The sequence below is a fragment of the Sminthopsis crassicaudata genome, chromosome 5, assembly GCF_048593235.1.
Source record: "Sminthopsis crassicaudata isolate SCR6 chromosome 5, ASM4859323v1, whole genome shotgun sequence".
Classification (NCBI taxonomy): Eukaryota; Metazoa; Chordata; class Mammalia; order Dasyuromorphia; family Dasyuridae; genus Sminthopsis; species Sminthopsis crassicaudata.
In genome coordinates, this window is record NC_133621.1 from 279,984,714 (window position 1) to 279,999,525 (window position 14,812).

General features: G+C 39.0%; 1 protein-coding gene across 2 annotated transcripts in view; it reads left to right on the top strand.

Moving 5' to 3' along the window:
• PLXNC1 (plexin C1) overlaps positions 1-14,812 on the top strand; it is a 221,191-nt gene that overhangs the window by 109,819 nt on the left and 96,560 nt on the right. For both annotated transcript variants that reach the window (XM_074271219.1, XM_074271218.1), the window contains 2 exons: positions 5,579-5,758; positions 6,730-6,814. In XM_074271219.1, coding sequence (XP_074127320.1) covers positions 5,579-5,758; positions 6,730-6,814 — 265 coding nt within the window. The remainder of the gene's footprint in view (positions 1-5,578; positions 5,759-6,729; positions 6,815-14,812) is intronic.

Consider the following 14,812-nt stretch of genomic DNA (forward strand, 5'->3'; position numbering starts at 1 on the left):
TCCTCTCCTCTTCTCTTCCCCCTTTCATCCCCACTGCCCCTCTCCTCTACTGCCTCCTTTGCTCCCTCCCTCCTTCTCTCTCTGTGTGTCTCTCCTCTTTATCTGTCTATCTTTATCTTGGTCTACTCAATGACTCTGTGGGTGTGTCCTTCTCTTCCCCTCTCCCCACTCCCTCCTTTCTAACTTCCCTCCCTCTTTCCTCTTCTCCTTTCCCTTTCCTCTGACTCCTTATTCCCCCTCTCTTTCACTGCCTCCTTCTCTCCCTCTCCTTTTCCCTCCCTCCTTCTCTCTCTCTCTCTATCTGTGTCTGTCTCTCTGTCTCTTTCTCTGTTTGGGGCTCTCTCTCTCTTCTCCTCTCCTCCTTTCCTTATTTCCAGTCTCCCTCTTCTCCCTTCTTTCCCTTTCCTCTGATTCCTCACTTCTCTCCTCTCTCCCTCTTCCTGTCTATTTGTTTCTCTCTCTATTTCTTTGCCTGTCTCTGTCTGTCTCTCCCCTTCCTCCTTCTTCTTTCCCTTTCTTCTGCTGGCTTGGGGGCCACTCACTACCCACTCTTCCCTTGACCTGTGCAATTGCAGTTTTAACTCCTCCAAGACATGCATATAATCCTTTTCCTTGCCAGCTTCATTCACTGAGCTTTCTGTTGTAATCCATTTGTTACACACACAATTAACATTCCATTCTGAATCAGTGAATTTGGTATCTGTGTTCTTGGTGAAGTCAACTGTTTCTCACTGGCCTTATTCCTGTGTTTTTGCCATTTTCTAAAATTAGCTGCTTGCTGTGCTTATCTTCACTGCAGTGTCATTTTCATAGCTTTTATTCAGATTAAATACCTTATTATTATATTCCTCCCCACCCCCCCATTCCCACCCCAGTTTCTTAATGTAAGTGAAACTGTGAAGTTAGCCACCTGTGTTTGCACAGAAAGGTGATCAGCTCTGTGGAAACAATATGTGTTTTTCAGGGAGTCAGGCTATTTCTGACTGATTATGCCAGCATTTCAATTCTGAATGTGTCTTGATGCGCCAGAGTTATTAAATTAAATGGCTAAGAGATCCCTATCTGAGGAACATCTCCGTAACCACATCTGTGGCAGGAAGCCCAAGGTCACTGGCAGCAAAGGTCATGTTCCCTTAACGGTAGAACATTGTTTGATTGCTTTAACCCGAATCATCATCCTGTCATTCCTAAAGGACAAGGACGTGTGCTGGGAAGGAATGAGATTATGGAGAACCATCTGTTGTCACATGGCTCTCTTAGAGTTAGCCATTCATTTGGGATTTTTACATCCTATCGGTTTTATAATGTCTTAGAAAGGATCCGATAGGCCAGCTAGTCTAATCTCTTCACTTGACAAATGAGGAAACTGAGACCCAGAGAGGGAATGTGAAGGATTTGCTGAAGGTTCCCTAGAGCCGTAAGATTCACAGCCCAATTTGGCCCCCAATCCCACTGATTTACGCTCATGAGCACCATAGTGGTCTCCCTTGCTAATAATTTTCTCCATGAATAACTCATTAATTTTATAATGACTATGACTAGGTTTGGAGCTAGAAGGACCCTTCTTTAAAAGCTAAGTCATCATAGGATCATAAATTTAGAGCTGAAAGGAATCTTGGAGACCATCCAGTCCAAAAGCATCATTCTACTGCCACAGGAACTGGAGAATAATTAAGTGACTTTCCCAGAGTCACACAGCTAGCAACTGTCTGAGACAAAACATATCCGGTGCCTGTTTGCTGGCCCACCTAGCTACTTCCTGTCCAAAAATGAAGGTGAGGCAGCCAAGGACCAGGGGGATTGACTTACCTTAACAGCTGCACAGATGATAAGTGACAGATTTGAACTGAACTCTTTTTTTTTTTTTTTTTTTTTTTTTTTGTAGTTGTTTTTCCCTAATCACAAGAGCTTTCAGAAAGAAAACACTCGTGTGGTTTTGAGGTAGTGCTAACCCAGAATGTGATTTAGGTGTTTCCTGAATTTATTCTTGTTCCTTAATAATGCATGCATACTTCAAATAGGAATAATAGATTGTTGCTGTGTATCAAAACTGTGCCAGACGTTATGCAAATACAGCCAGATCGTAATTTTTTATGCTGGCTAGAGTCTCTTTTCAGACACAAGTTCTAGTCCAAAGTTCCCCAGAAAGACAGAAGCTGTGGGGGCCTCCCTGTGGATCTTTGCCTGATCCTCAAGGCTGCTCGGTTCTGGCCAAAGGAACCCTCCCCCAGCCACGTCCAAGTTGGAGGATTCTAGGAGGCTGATTTTGGGGCGGAGATCAAGGATGTGTTAGAGGTCATTGAGTCTAGTCCCTCTTTTCAGAGTTGAGGAAACAGACTACCTGAGATCAGGTGAGTTTCCTCTAGGGTAGGTTTTGCTTTGGCAATCTGGTGAAGCTTATGGACTCTTTATACATTCATAGGATTGAAACAAAGGCGCATTTTCCCTCCATCTGTGATCCATGGACTCCTTGAAATCTGTGCATTGATCAGTATTGCGGTTGAAGGCTTTCAATAGTCATAGACCAAAGATTCTTGGCTGTTTTCATTTCATAGATTCTTTTGGCATTCTGGTGAAGTTTATCGATTCTTTCTCAGAATATTGTTTTTTAAATACATAAAACAAGATCTGAGAGATTGATGAGATTAGATTCAGGGAAACAAAATGATGAGATTAGGGTTCCTGGTGGTCAGGGAGTTAAATGATGAGGTTAGTGGCAGGTTCGGGGTTCAAGGAACCAATGAAGAGCTTTGGTTCCCCTAAATCCCCTTTAGGATTGGCGCAAGGTAGGGAATTGTGGGAACTCCCTTTCTGGCTACGCAAAGATCCTTCATAAAGGAATTTATGAACCCAAAAAACTACACTGGTAAAAGAAGTTTATTATTGGCATTTGGGAAGTCAGCCTTTGCTATGCATGAATAGAAAGACTGAATTTCTTAGTGGCAAGGTCCTGGCAGAGAAGTAAAGTTTCTAGTAGAGAAATCCTGACAGAGAGGTATAAAGTCTCATTAGGGACATAGGTGAGGATAAAGAGAAGGTAATGCTGGAACAGAATATTATTTCAGCGGGCAGAGTTTTCCCTGGCATGGCATGGCATGTTAGGTCCTCTGCAAGGAGTGAGTTTAAAATTGGCTCTTTTTATAATAGAAGCCTTGTGCTTCCAATGGGGGCTGGTCAGCTTGAGCTGGAATTGAATAGAATTGAATGAGTCTTTCTTCAAATAGCCTCACCAGATAAACCCTTTTATCTGATTCCCTAGGGGGGGTCTCTCATAGAGGCAGGATTCAAGGAGAATTTCTTCTTCAAGGAACTTCAAGTGCTTTACCTCATGGCTCATTCCCAAAGTCAGAGAGAGAGAGTTTCAGGGCTCCTCTCATCAAGATTACAAAGGAAATCAACTTTACAGAATCAGTTATCAGAGTTAAATATAAATATAATAGCTTTCTTATGTTTGAAGGGCTGTAGAGGCAAGTCAAGATAATAAGCATTTATTAAGTACCACCTGTATGCCAGGAACTATGCTAAGTGCTGAGCAGGCAATTCCTGCCCTCCAGAAGCTTATATTCTAATGGGGAAAAACAACGTAGAAAAGGAAGCCAAAAAGGAAGAAAAGGAGAAATTTGCCCACTCAGGGCCATGGTGGAGAAAATCCAAAGTCATGAATAGAGAAATGTGAACAGAGTTGACCTGAGTACTTTGCTTGAAAGTGGTTCTGGGAGGAACCACTTACTGAGGAGGGGCTCCAGGAGTGGAATATGTTTTCAGGGTGGTGTGGCAAGTGAAAGATGAAATCACTGAGGAAACAAAAATTCAACCTTCAGAACTTATCGATTTATTAAACAATGCTTGCTGATTACCCAACAAACCAGTCCCAGACCTCCTCAGCTTAATCCTAGACCTTGAATACAAGGGAAGACATCTTTGTGCATTAAAAAAAAAATCATTTTAATCAAGTAAAATGAATTAATTAAAAGGAAACAGAACAACAGTAGGTAATCTGATTTCTAATTGGATAAAAGATTGGGACTCTTAAGTTGGGAAGGGGAAAGTGAAGAGGTGTAATTACCTGGATTCAGAAAAACAGGTGTCCCATTCTCCACAAGTGCCTGTAAACAATTAAAGAAACAGAGAAACAATAACTGATTGATCGGTATGGGGCCACTTTTTAGATAAGACATGTGTTGCTTGAGATGTATAATTGTGAGTTTCTGGTCAATATAATCCGCGTCATTAGTTAAGGGTCTCTAAATAGCTGACAGAAGCGGTCCAGCTTCCCAGCTAGGTTCAGTACAATAATGTTTTCTCCCAATTCCCACAACTGAATTAAGTTTCCTCATAGGAGACAATTTGGACTAGACCCAAAATCGAGTAGAAACTAAGCTAGCTCCAGAATTGAGTCACAAGAAGGAGAGTCAGTGTGGTTTACTTAATTCCCACACTTCACCACTTGCTGTCCTAATTCTCCTCGATTCTCTTAGTGTAAAGGCTACTGTGACGTGGTGAACAAAAGTCTGGAAAGTCAGGACTGGATCTGGGGGGAAAAGAAAGCTGAGGTTAGTTCTGCTTTGCCCCAGAGAGCAGAAGTTGGAGCAGTGGGTTGAAGTGGTAAGGAGGAAGAAGGAAGATAAGGAAGGTCAGGCTCTCTCAAAGTAGAAGGAGATAACTTGGGAGGTCCATCCTCCCTGGATATCTCCAGTGAAGGCTGGGGGAGCTTTCATTGAGAATAAGGTAGAAAACAATAAAATCAGAAGATCTGTTTTTAATTCTTATCTCTACTTGTAAGCTCTATGATTTTAGCTAATCACTCCACATGTCTGGTCCTTGGTTTCCTCAGCTGAGGAAAACTGATTCCAGAAAATGAATGAGTGGTGCTCCAATGCCTCTTGAGATCCCTTGCCACTAGTTTGCCTTCCCAGACAGTAAAATCAACTCCCTTTTAGTCTTTCATCAGCTCCTGTGGATTTAGCAATCATCTCTATGTAGATGTCTCCCAAACCTACATCTCTGGAGGTGATAACTCTCCTCAACTCCAGTCCTTTATCTCTCATTACCTGTGAGACATCTCTCCCCAGAAGTTTCATGATCCCTCCAGCCAAAGCAGAACTTGTTATTTTCCCTTTGAAACCGAACTTTCCTTCTTTCTAGTTTCCCTGTTTCTCTTGAGGGCACTTTTGCCCTCACCTGTAATCACAACCTCCCTTCTCCTTGATTTTTTTATTCTCCCTTCCTCACTCACTTCCCTGTCTCAGCACCTATCACAGTGCCTGTCACAAAGCAAGAGCTTAGGATGCTCATTGAATGCTTGCGTAGGTTTTTTCCTCTTGTCTTTCTCCTATAATAGAGATTCTTATGCCAGGTGAGATGAGAGGAGGAGGAGAAGGAGGGGGAGGAGGAAAGAGGCTTCAGGTAATCCAGAAACTGATTATAAACCCTTTGAATAAGAGCCACTTGGATATAGGTGTTTCCTTAGTAAATCCTGGGTTAGTATGATTCTGATGGATTTAAGACTGAGCTATAGGTAATCAGCCATGGTCAAATAATTGCTTTATTTAAGAGTCCTTTTCCCCATCTCTTCTAGAATACATGTTCACCAGGTGATGAACGACACACATATGAAATTCTCTCTCCCATCAAGTCGGAAGGAAATGAAGGATGTTTGTATTCAGTTTGATGATGGGGACTGCTTTCCTGCGGGGACACTGTCTTTTGTTGCATTGCCTTCATGTTCCTTTATATTCCCAGCCACCACGTGGGTCAGGTAACTGCTCCAATCTCAGGACTATTGTCTTTTTTTTTTTTTTTTCTTTCTTTCTTCTTGCTGTCGTTAATAGATAAAACCATGGCAGTAAAAGCCATCAGTTTCACCAACTCGAATTTGGGTGGAGAGAAGCCAGAATGAAAACCTTTCAAAGATTCCCCTAACAGAAGGAAGGGAAATTCCAAATCGAGTCTAAAATACCCCAATTTAAACGCTGCTTGACAAATACAGTAAATAAGCAGAAAATCTCCTTGTGGTTAAATTAGAATTTAGACACAGGTGTGAAAGTTTAAACCTATTGCTCTCTCTTCACAGTGCATCTAATTTTCAAAGTAATTCCTGGGTTCAGCTACAAATTAAGATCTCCTTGAAATCCTCTCCAGTGTTCCTATTGCTCAGGGTTAGGTGTGAAATGGATTCAGGAGGTGGTTGTCCTTTATTTGCTCAGAAACCATTCCCAAAGGCAAATCACTAAGACAGTGTCATGTTGCAAGGTAAAACTACTGAGCCTGACTTGTTTGCACAGTAGTGGCTGCACTGCCTCTGAGACCCTTCCCTCGGAGTCCTGTGCCACAGACAGATAAGGTAAATAGACTGGCTGGATTTCAGATGGAAGGCTCGCTGTTTCAAACCCATGTCACTGGCCTTGCTGTCAACAGGGACTCCATCCAATTGAGCTAACATGCCCAGACTTCTGTCCCAGTGAATGAATGTTTCTTAGTCTATATCAACAGAGTTTTAGGGGAAATCTCTATCTAACAGAGAACTAACTGTCTATTTTGCATAGTACAGAGACTTTGATTTGGATATAATCTCACAAATGTAAAGTAGACTTACGTTCCAATTAAATCTGTCCCCAGGTTTGACGATTGCCTTGTTAGCTTGGGGGGGGGGGCGGTAAAGGGGGAAAGGAAGAAATTTAAATATGACATATCCTAACTGGTCAATAATTTCTTTGTTCATTTTTTCAGTGGTGGTCAAAATATAACCATAGAGGGCCGGAATTTCGATGTAATTGACAATTTAATTATTTCCCACGAAGGGAAAGATTTCAGTGTAAGTCATAAAAATAAATCCTATGATTGTTATTTTTACTTATCACTTTACTACCGTGAAAACTAAAATTGATTTTGTTGTTGTTATTGCTCAGTTATTTTAGTTGTGTCCAACTCTTCACACCCTCATTTGGGGTTTTCCTGACAAAGACATTAGAGAGCTTTGCCATTTCCTTCTGATGCTCACTTTATAGATGGGGAAACTGAGGCAAATAGTGTGAAATGATTTGTCCAGAGTCACACAGCTCATAAACATCTGAAGTCCTTTTTTTAATTCAGGTCCTCCTGACTCCAGGGCTGGGCTCTCTATCCACTGCTGCCCATAAAATTCATTAAGGAAACTGATAGTTTTTTTTGCTTTCTTTTTTCTATCCAGATCTATGTTGCCATTGCTATGTCCTTGACTGGAAAATTCTTATCATAATGCATATAGGTACCTGCTCAGTAACTTAGCTCTATGTTAAGTGACCTATCCAGGATCATCTAAACAGTGTGTTTCAAAGACAAGAGTTGAATATGGGTCTCTCTAACACGGACTCTCTTTATCTCCTATGCTATGTGCTTAATTATGATTATTTTTTAAATTGAGCCAGTGTGACATAGTGAGGAGAGTGTTAGATTTGGAGTGGTAAAGACCTTTGTTCAGATAGCACATCCGTGTCATCCTGAATCACTTCATCCAGTTGAGTCTCAGGCAGTTTGCTAAGATCCAGAGGGAAGACCATCTTAGTAACCCTCTCCTTGACGATGCAGGAACTATGACCCAGAGAGAGGAAGGGTCTTGTCGAAAATTGCTCCCACAGGACGCCAAGGAGGCAGGTTTTTAAGCCAGATCCTCTGCCTCCAGAGCTGGAGTTCTTTTCACCAGATCTATTGCTTCCCATTCATCTAATGAATTATAGATTAGCCCCACTGACAGATATATAGCATATTCTCATCCTGATGAAATCACAGATGATTAAATAATTTTACATGTGGTATGTTGAATGGCATGTCATGGGACAGTCTAAAATGATATCAATCTGTATTTGCCCATTACAGCATTTTAGGTGCTCAAAGATTTCTTTCTTTATTCAGTCCTCAGCACACCCCCATGAGAAAGGAAAGGAGAGTTATTAATATATCCATCTTACTGATAAGAAGCAAGAAGTATACTCATGTGGCTGCCATCTTTTTTCCATTTCCTTATTCTTTATATTCTTTACTTTCTTTCTGCCCTCTCCCCTTTTTCCTAAGCCAGCTTTCTACCCTGGTCAAATCCAAACTGGAATATACTGTGCTTAGAAATTACATTTTAAACATATATAATTTTCTTCCAATTACATTTAAAAACAAAATTTTAAGTTTTGAGTTCTAAATTCTATCCCTCCTGCCCTCCATCTCCTCCATCCTGAGATCATAAGCAACCAGATATGTTATACATTAGCAGTCATGTAAAATATTTTCATACTAATCATGTGAAACACTACTTTTTTTTTTAAAGAAAGCTCTTTCTTTACTTTTTTTCTCAATTACATATAAAAACAATTTTTTACATTCATTTTTTAAGTTTTGAGTTCCTAATTCTTCCCTCTTTTCTCTCTTTTCCTCCATTTTTGAGAAGGTAAGCATTTTGATAGAGATTATACATGTGCAGTCATGCAAAATATATTTCCATATTAGTATGTTGCAAAAGAAAAAACAGGCCAAGGGGAAAAAAAACCCCACAAAAAATTAAGAAAACTTAATCTTCATTCAGCCTCCATCAGTTCTTTCTCTGCATGTGGATAGCATTTTACATTACTAGTCCTTTGGAATTGTTTTGGATCATCATGTTGCTGAAAATAGCCAAGTCATTCGTAGTTGATCATCATATAATATTGCTGTTACTATATACAGTGTCCTCCTGGTTCTGCTCACTTCACTCTGCATCAGTTTATCTTTCAATTAAGTCTTCCTAGGTTTTTTTGAACCCATTCTGCATATTTCTTATAACTTAATAATAGTCCATCACAACCGTACACCACAACTTGTTCAACCATTCCCCAATTGATGAACATCCCCTCAAATTTCCAATTCTTTGCCACCACAAAAAGAACTGCTATAAATATTTTTATATAGGTCCTTTTCCTTTTTCTTTGATCTCTTTGGGATACAGCAGGGTGAGTAAATTATATTTGAGTCAAATGGTATTATGCATAGTTTATACCCTTTGGCTATATAGTTCCAAATTGCTCTCATAGAATGGTTGAATCAGATCCCAGCTCAGCAGTCCATTATGTCCTAATTTTTCCACAATGCCTCCAAAATTTTCATTTTACTTTGCCTATCATATTACTCAATCTGATAGGTATGCAGTAGTAAGTACCTCAGAGTTAGACACCGTGTTTCAAAAGGACATTGACACTATGGAGAGTGTCAAGAAGGGCCACTAGTATAAAGATTAAACAAAGGAACTGGGGACATTTAGCCTTGGTGAGGACATTCTTGATATTTGGAAGACTTTCACATACAAGAAAGATTAGACTTTTTCTTATCTACTCTTGAGCAAACTAGGAACAATGGATCAAAAGTGACCAAGAGCCAGATTTGGGCTTGATGTAAAGAGAACTAGAGCTATCCAAAAATTTCTTGAGAGGTCTTGAGTTCTCCAGAAGTAGAAATCTTTAAGCAAAGGCTAACTAACTACTTGTTGGGGAGGCTGTAGAGGGAATTCTTAAATAAGGATGGGTTGATTAAAGTCAGCAGTGTCAAACTCAAGTAGAAATGAGGACCACTGTTAAGAAGGGTCCCTGTGGTCACACTTAAGATTTTTAAAATGTACTGTTATCGATGTATTTTGTTGTTGTTAAATATTTCCCAATTACATTTTAATCTCCTTTGAGTCACACTCAGAGAGCCATCTTTTGGACATTTCTGGTCTAGGCAATTCTACGCAGCCCAAGTATCATCAGTGATTTTGGTGTGTAATTTTGGGACCTCCTGGACTTAGCATTTTGTTGGTCTTCACCCAGTGGGAGGAAATTCATCTTAGCTCTGACCTTTCTTTTCTTACCTTTCTCTTCTGCCCTTTTCTAAGTCAGGGAAAATTTCAGTTTATAGATTTAGAACTAGACAGACCTTAAAGGTCATTTAACCCAATGGTCTCATTTTTCAGAGAAGGAAAGCACTGCCCAGAGGTGTGGTCAGTGGTTAATAAGTTGGCAAAGTTTGAAGTTATGATCTTTGCCCAGTCTCTTTGATTCCACATCCAATCCTCTTTCCACTCTGAAGAACCAACCCAACCCCAATCCCTAGCCTAGTCAGAAAGACTTGAGAAAAGTTGATGTGACCTCCATGTGTTACCTCTCTCAACTCAGGAGCCCATAAGTAGAAGGTTTATCATGGATCTCCCATGTGGGTCTATTCCCATATATGACAACGTGTTATCTTGTTTAGGGTTGGGTCTTTTTTTTTTTTTTTTTTTTTTTTGAAGCTAATTGGGATTGTGATTTGTGCAAGGTCATACAGCTAATAAGTATCTGTGACTGGATCTGAATTCAGATCCTCCTGACTTCAGGACAGGTTCTCCATGTACTATGCTGATACTAAAGGGGTCATGGAGGTATGGTTTAAAGTCAAAAGGAAAGTTAGTCTGAAGGGCAGCTACATGGTACAGTTGTCATATATGGGAATTGAATTAGGCAATATCCCAAATCCTTTCTACAAATGAACAAAAGTGATTAATGTTTTTTATTGGGCAAGAAATTGAGACCCCAAAAGAGCCTTTGAACAAGTTTTCTAATATTCAATCTTTCCTTTTTTAATTAGTTTTTTAATCAACAAAAAATCATTTTTCTTCTTCCCCCATTAGAGAAAGATAATCCTTGTAACAAACATACATAATCAAGTAAGTCAGATTTCCATCTCATCGTTTGTTGCTGAGTGATTTCTAGTGTGACCCCGTTTGGGATTTCATGGAGTGGTTTGCCATTTCCTTCTCTAGCTCAATTGACAAATAAGGAAACTGAGGCGAGCAGGGTTATATGACTAGCCCAGAATCCGTGTTGGGCAGTTGAAAACTATATACCACATTCTGCATTGTGAGTCATCAGTTCTCTGCCAGAAGATGATAGTGCATTTGATTCTCAACCTTCTGGTCATTGACTCAGCCTTTTCAGTACCCTGTGCTGTGCCCCCAAACCGCAGTTGCTAGAATCAGGAAAATTGAACTTTTTGCTTCTGTATCCAGAAATTAGTAAGTAAAAGAAATAAAGAAAACATAAATCCCCCAAATTAAAATATCCCGAGAGTTGGGAGCCGGAATACAGGGTAGGGATACATACCTTAGGCATAATAAGACTGACAGTTCTTACATGGACAATATAGTTTGTCATGCAGTCCTTTCTACCTGGCTGCGCCCATTCTGATGTTCCAGCTACTCGGGGCTTGTGACATCTATGAACATATCCATCAGCAGGCTGACAGTGTGTGAAATCTGTACTTGTGCAGACTGTAATGCACTTACAGGCTCAGAAGACTTGCTCAGTGCACTGCTGCCCTCCCCGGGCCGAGCCTCCATTAGGGTGTTGAGACATTAGAGAAATTCAGGCAAGTAGATATGCAGATCAGTGCCAGGCCATTTGGGGTTTAAAAACTTTCAATAAAGTCCACTTTCTAAGGGGACTTTAGCAATGGAAGTTTCCAAAAAGGAACTTATAGGTTCATAGAGAGGGGAGGCAGAGAAAATTTGGAACTGAACATTTTTTTAAAAAGTTAAAAAATTATCTTTAATTTGAACAAAGAATTTCAGTTAAAACTGTTTTTGCATGTTATTGGGGAAAATAAAGTATTAAAATTAAAATTTCTAAAAATCATCTTTAAATGTAACTGGCGACAAAATAAAATAATTTAGAAAAGAAGAGGTGCATCCAATTGCAGCAAGGTTTTTCAGGCATTCTTTATGGGCACAAGTGGATTGCCGGGCCTGCATGCAATCAAGAGGAACTTAGTTCAAATCTAACCTTGGATACTCCCTAGCTGCATGATTCTAGACAAGTCACCTCACCTGTCTGCCTCAGTTTCCTCATCTGTAAAATGAGGATAATAACAGGGGATTGTTAATGGGAATCAAATGAGATATTTACTATATATATATACATATACATATATATATATATATTATAAAATACTTAGCAAAATACTAGTAGGTGCAATATGTTTAACATATTTAATGCGTATTATATATGTTAAATGTTACTTACTATTCTACAAACCCTTATAAATTGACTTGACTTGCCCAAGTTCACAAATCTTAGAGTAAGAATGAGAACAAGTAGCAGAGAGAGTGGGTGCAGTTTTGCATACACACACACACACACACACACACACACACATATATATATATATATATAATGTATATGTATATGTATGTATGTTTTTATACATATATAATGCATACATATATGTATGGTTTTATGCATACACACATACATATATATATATATATACACACACACACACACACAGAGAAGTGCTGTCACTTTATTTGGAGGAGTTATTGATGATTTGTTTAATTAAAAAGTCTAGCAAAAAGCATTTGCTAAATACCTACTGTGTGACAGACATAACAAAGACAAAGTGAAGCCCTCAATGGGCTTCCATTGGAAAGAAAGTCCAGTCTAGGAAGGAAAGCAAGGGAAGGAGGAGGACAGTATTTCTAGAAATAACTATATCAAATTGCTTAGAGATTCACAGAGGAAGAGAGGGAGGGAGAGAAAATTTGGAACTCAAAAAGTTAAAAATTGTCTTTAATTTGGACAAAGAATTTCAGTTAAAATTGTTTTTGCATGTTGTTGGGAAAAATAAAGTATTAAAATTAGATTTCTAAAAAATAATCTTTACATGTAACTGGGGACAAAATAACATATTTTTAAAAAGAAATAGCTGTCAGATAACAACAAAAGGGATCAGTAAAACATTTACAAATATTTATGAGTGAAAGATTTGAAGTTGCTTAGGAATAAGAGCTGTATTTTCCAAATGTCTGTACGTAGACTAATATAAATCGTTGGCTATTCTGAGTGCTCAGGAAGTGATGCTTTTAGCTTGAGAAATAAGCAAGTACTAAACTTTGTTACAGCTGGTGGAAATTAGGGTTCTTTTTTTTTTAAAGACTTGCCCAACAAAACCAAGCTACTTCTCCCCAAAAGAAAGAAAGAAAATGCTTTTTTGGCACAGTCAACTTTCCAGATGACCCCATTTTTGCCTGCAAAGTCAGCCCTGACTCAGCCTTTCCATCTGCTCTTGCCGTTGACTTTGCTGATCTGCTTGTACTTAGTGAATCATAGAGTCTCAACCTTGGAAAGAATTTCAGTGGTCTTGGGCCCAACCATGAATCTTGTCTGTTGCATTGTACTCTTGTATCCCCAATACATGATTTAGCCAATCGCTCTTTGAAGAGCTCACTTACAAGAAATTCCCTATTCCCTGAAGTCTTTGACCCTAGGTACATAGACTGAGAACCAAAAGGAACCTTTACAGGTCCATCTTGTCTATCCCTCATATCTCCTTGTATGACCTTGAGTCATACATACAACAAGTTCCAATGTATGGGGCAATCTCTAGTCATCTTGATCTATATCTTGCCAAATGGTTCCAGGCAGGTGACTTTGCACGTCCCTTCCTCACTTAAATCTAATTGCATCATCTCCCTTATGTCCTGGTCCTCTTCAAGAGCAAAAGACATACAACAACCAAAGTCATATGCTCATTTTTCTCTTGGTGAGTTGTATTTATTAGGAAATTTTTCATAGTATTGAGCTAAAATCTGTCTTGTTAACTTTTTACCCTATTGTCTTCTGGGCCCAAGAAAAACTTCTAGTCTAATCCCACTTTCACATTAGAACTAAAAAAAAAAAAAAAAAAAAAAAAAAGCAACAGTAAAATTCCCCCAAGCTTTTAAATAAAAAAGTCAATTAAACAATACCTTCACCTCCTCCCATGTCATCTTCTCTATGTTCACCAGGTCCCAGCTAAAATTTCATAATCTATAGGAAGCTTTTTACAATTCCTCTTAATTCTAATACCCCCTTTCTGCTAATTGCTTTTTAAAAATCCTGTCCATAGCTTTTTGGTACATATTTTTGCTTGTTGTCTTTCTCACTAGAATGTAACAGCATAGAAAGCCACAGCAGAGACTATCTTTTGCCTCTCTTTGTAATCCCAGTACTTAGCACAGTGCCTGCTTATTAACTGTCAATGTTAAAATCTCCATTCTTCCCAATTTTTTTTTAATTTCCCCACTTAAAACTTTTTTTTTTTTTTTTTTTTTTTTTTTTACAAAATCAGCATGTAAAATGCCATTGTGTTGTACATATATTTGCATTTAGCCAAATGGCATTCCTATAAGAAGAATTAATTATAAAATTTTAAATTGAATCCATATATTGTAATTAGAAGAAATTAAAAAAGAGTAGCCATCTCATGACTGATAGAATTATTTTACAGGATTGTAACAGGTTTAATGGCATAGATTATGATAAAGACCAATAGATAGAGGTCTAGACTCCACTCAGAGCCTTTGTCACTTAAGGCAGATGTTGGCCCTTCTGTGAGTATATTTGAGCATCTTCATTCCACATTGGAAAGAGATCAGAAAACCTCACCAGGTTCCCTCATTGCAAACTTGTAAATTAGTGGTCATGCCTTCCAATTCCTTCCCCTCTTTTGTTTGGGTACTATTCCACCTACTTCCCTTATTCAGAATCTGCTCACTCACCACCAGCTCGCCACATTTGACTCATCCTGCCTCTCCTTTCACTGGTAGAGATGCTTTGAAGAGAAAGTTGGCAACATCTCACAGCCTTCATTCTTTTTCCACTTTGTTCTTATTTGAAAATATAAGCAGAGTGACTTAGCAGTCATACCTCAGGGCTTCAAGTAAAAAAGACTTGTTTGGGCATAAATCCCCCAAAGGTATCTAATCTCTGTTTCAGGTCACTGAAAAAACAATTGGGAGACCTGCCTCAGACATTTGCTA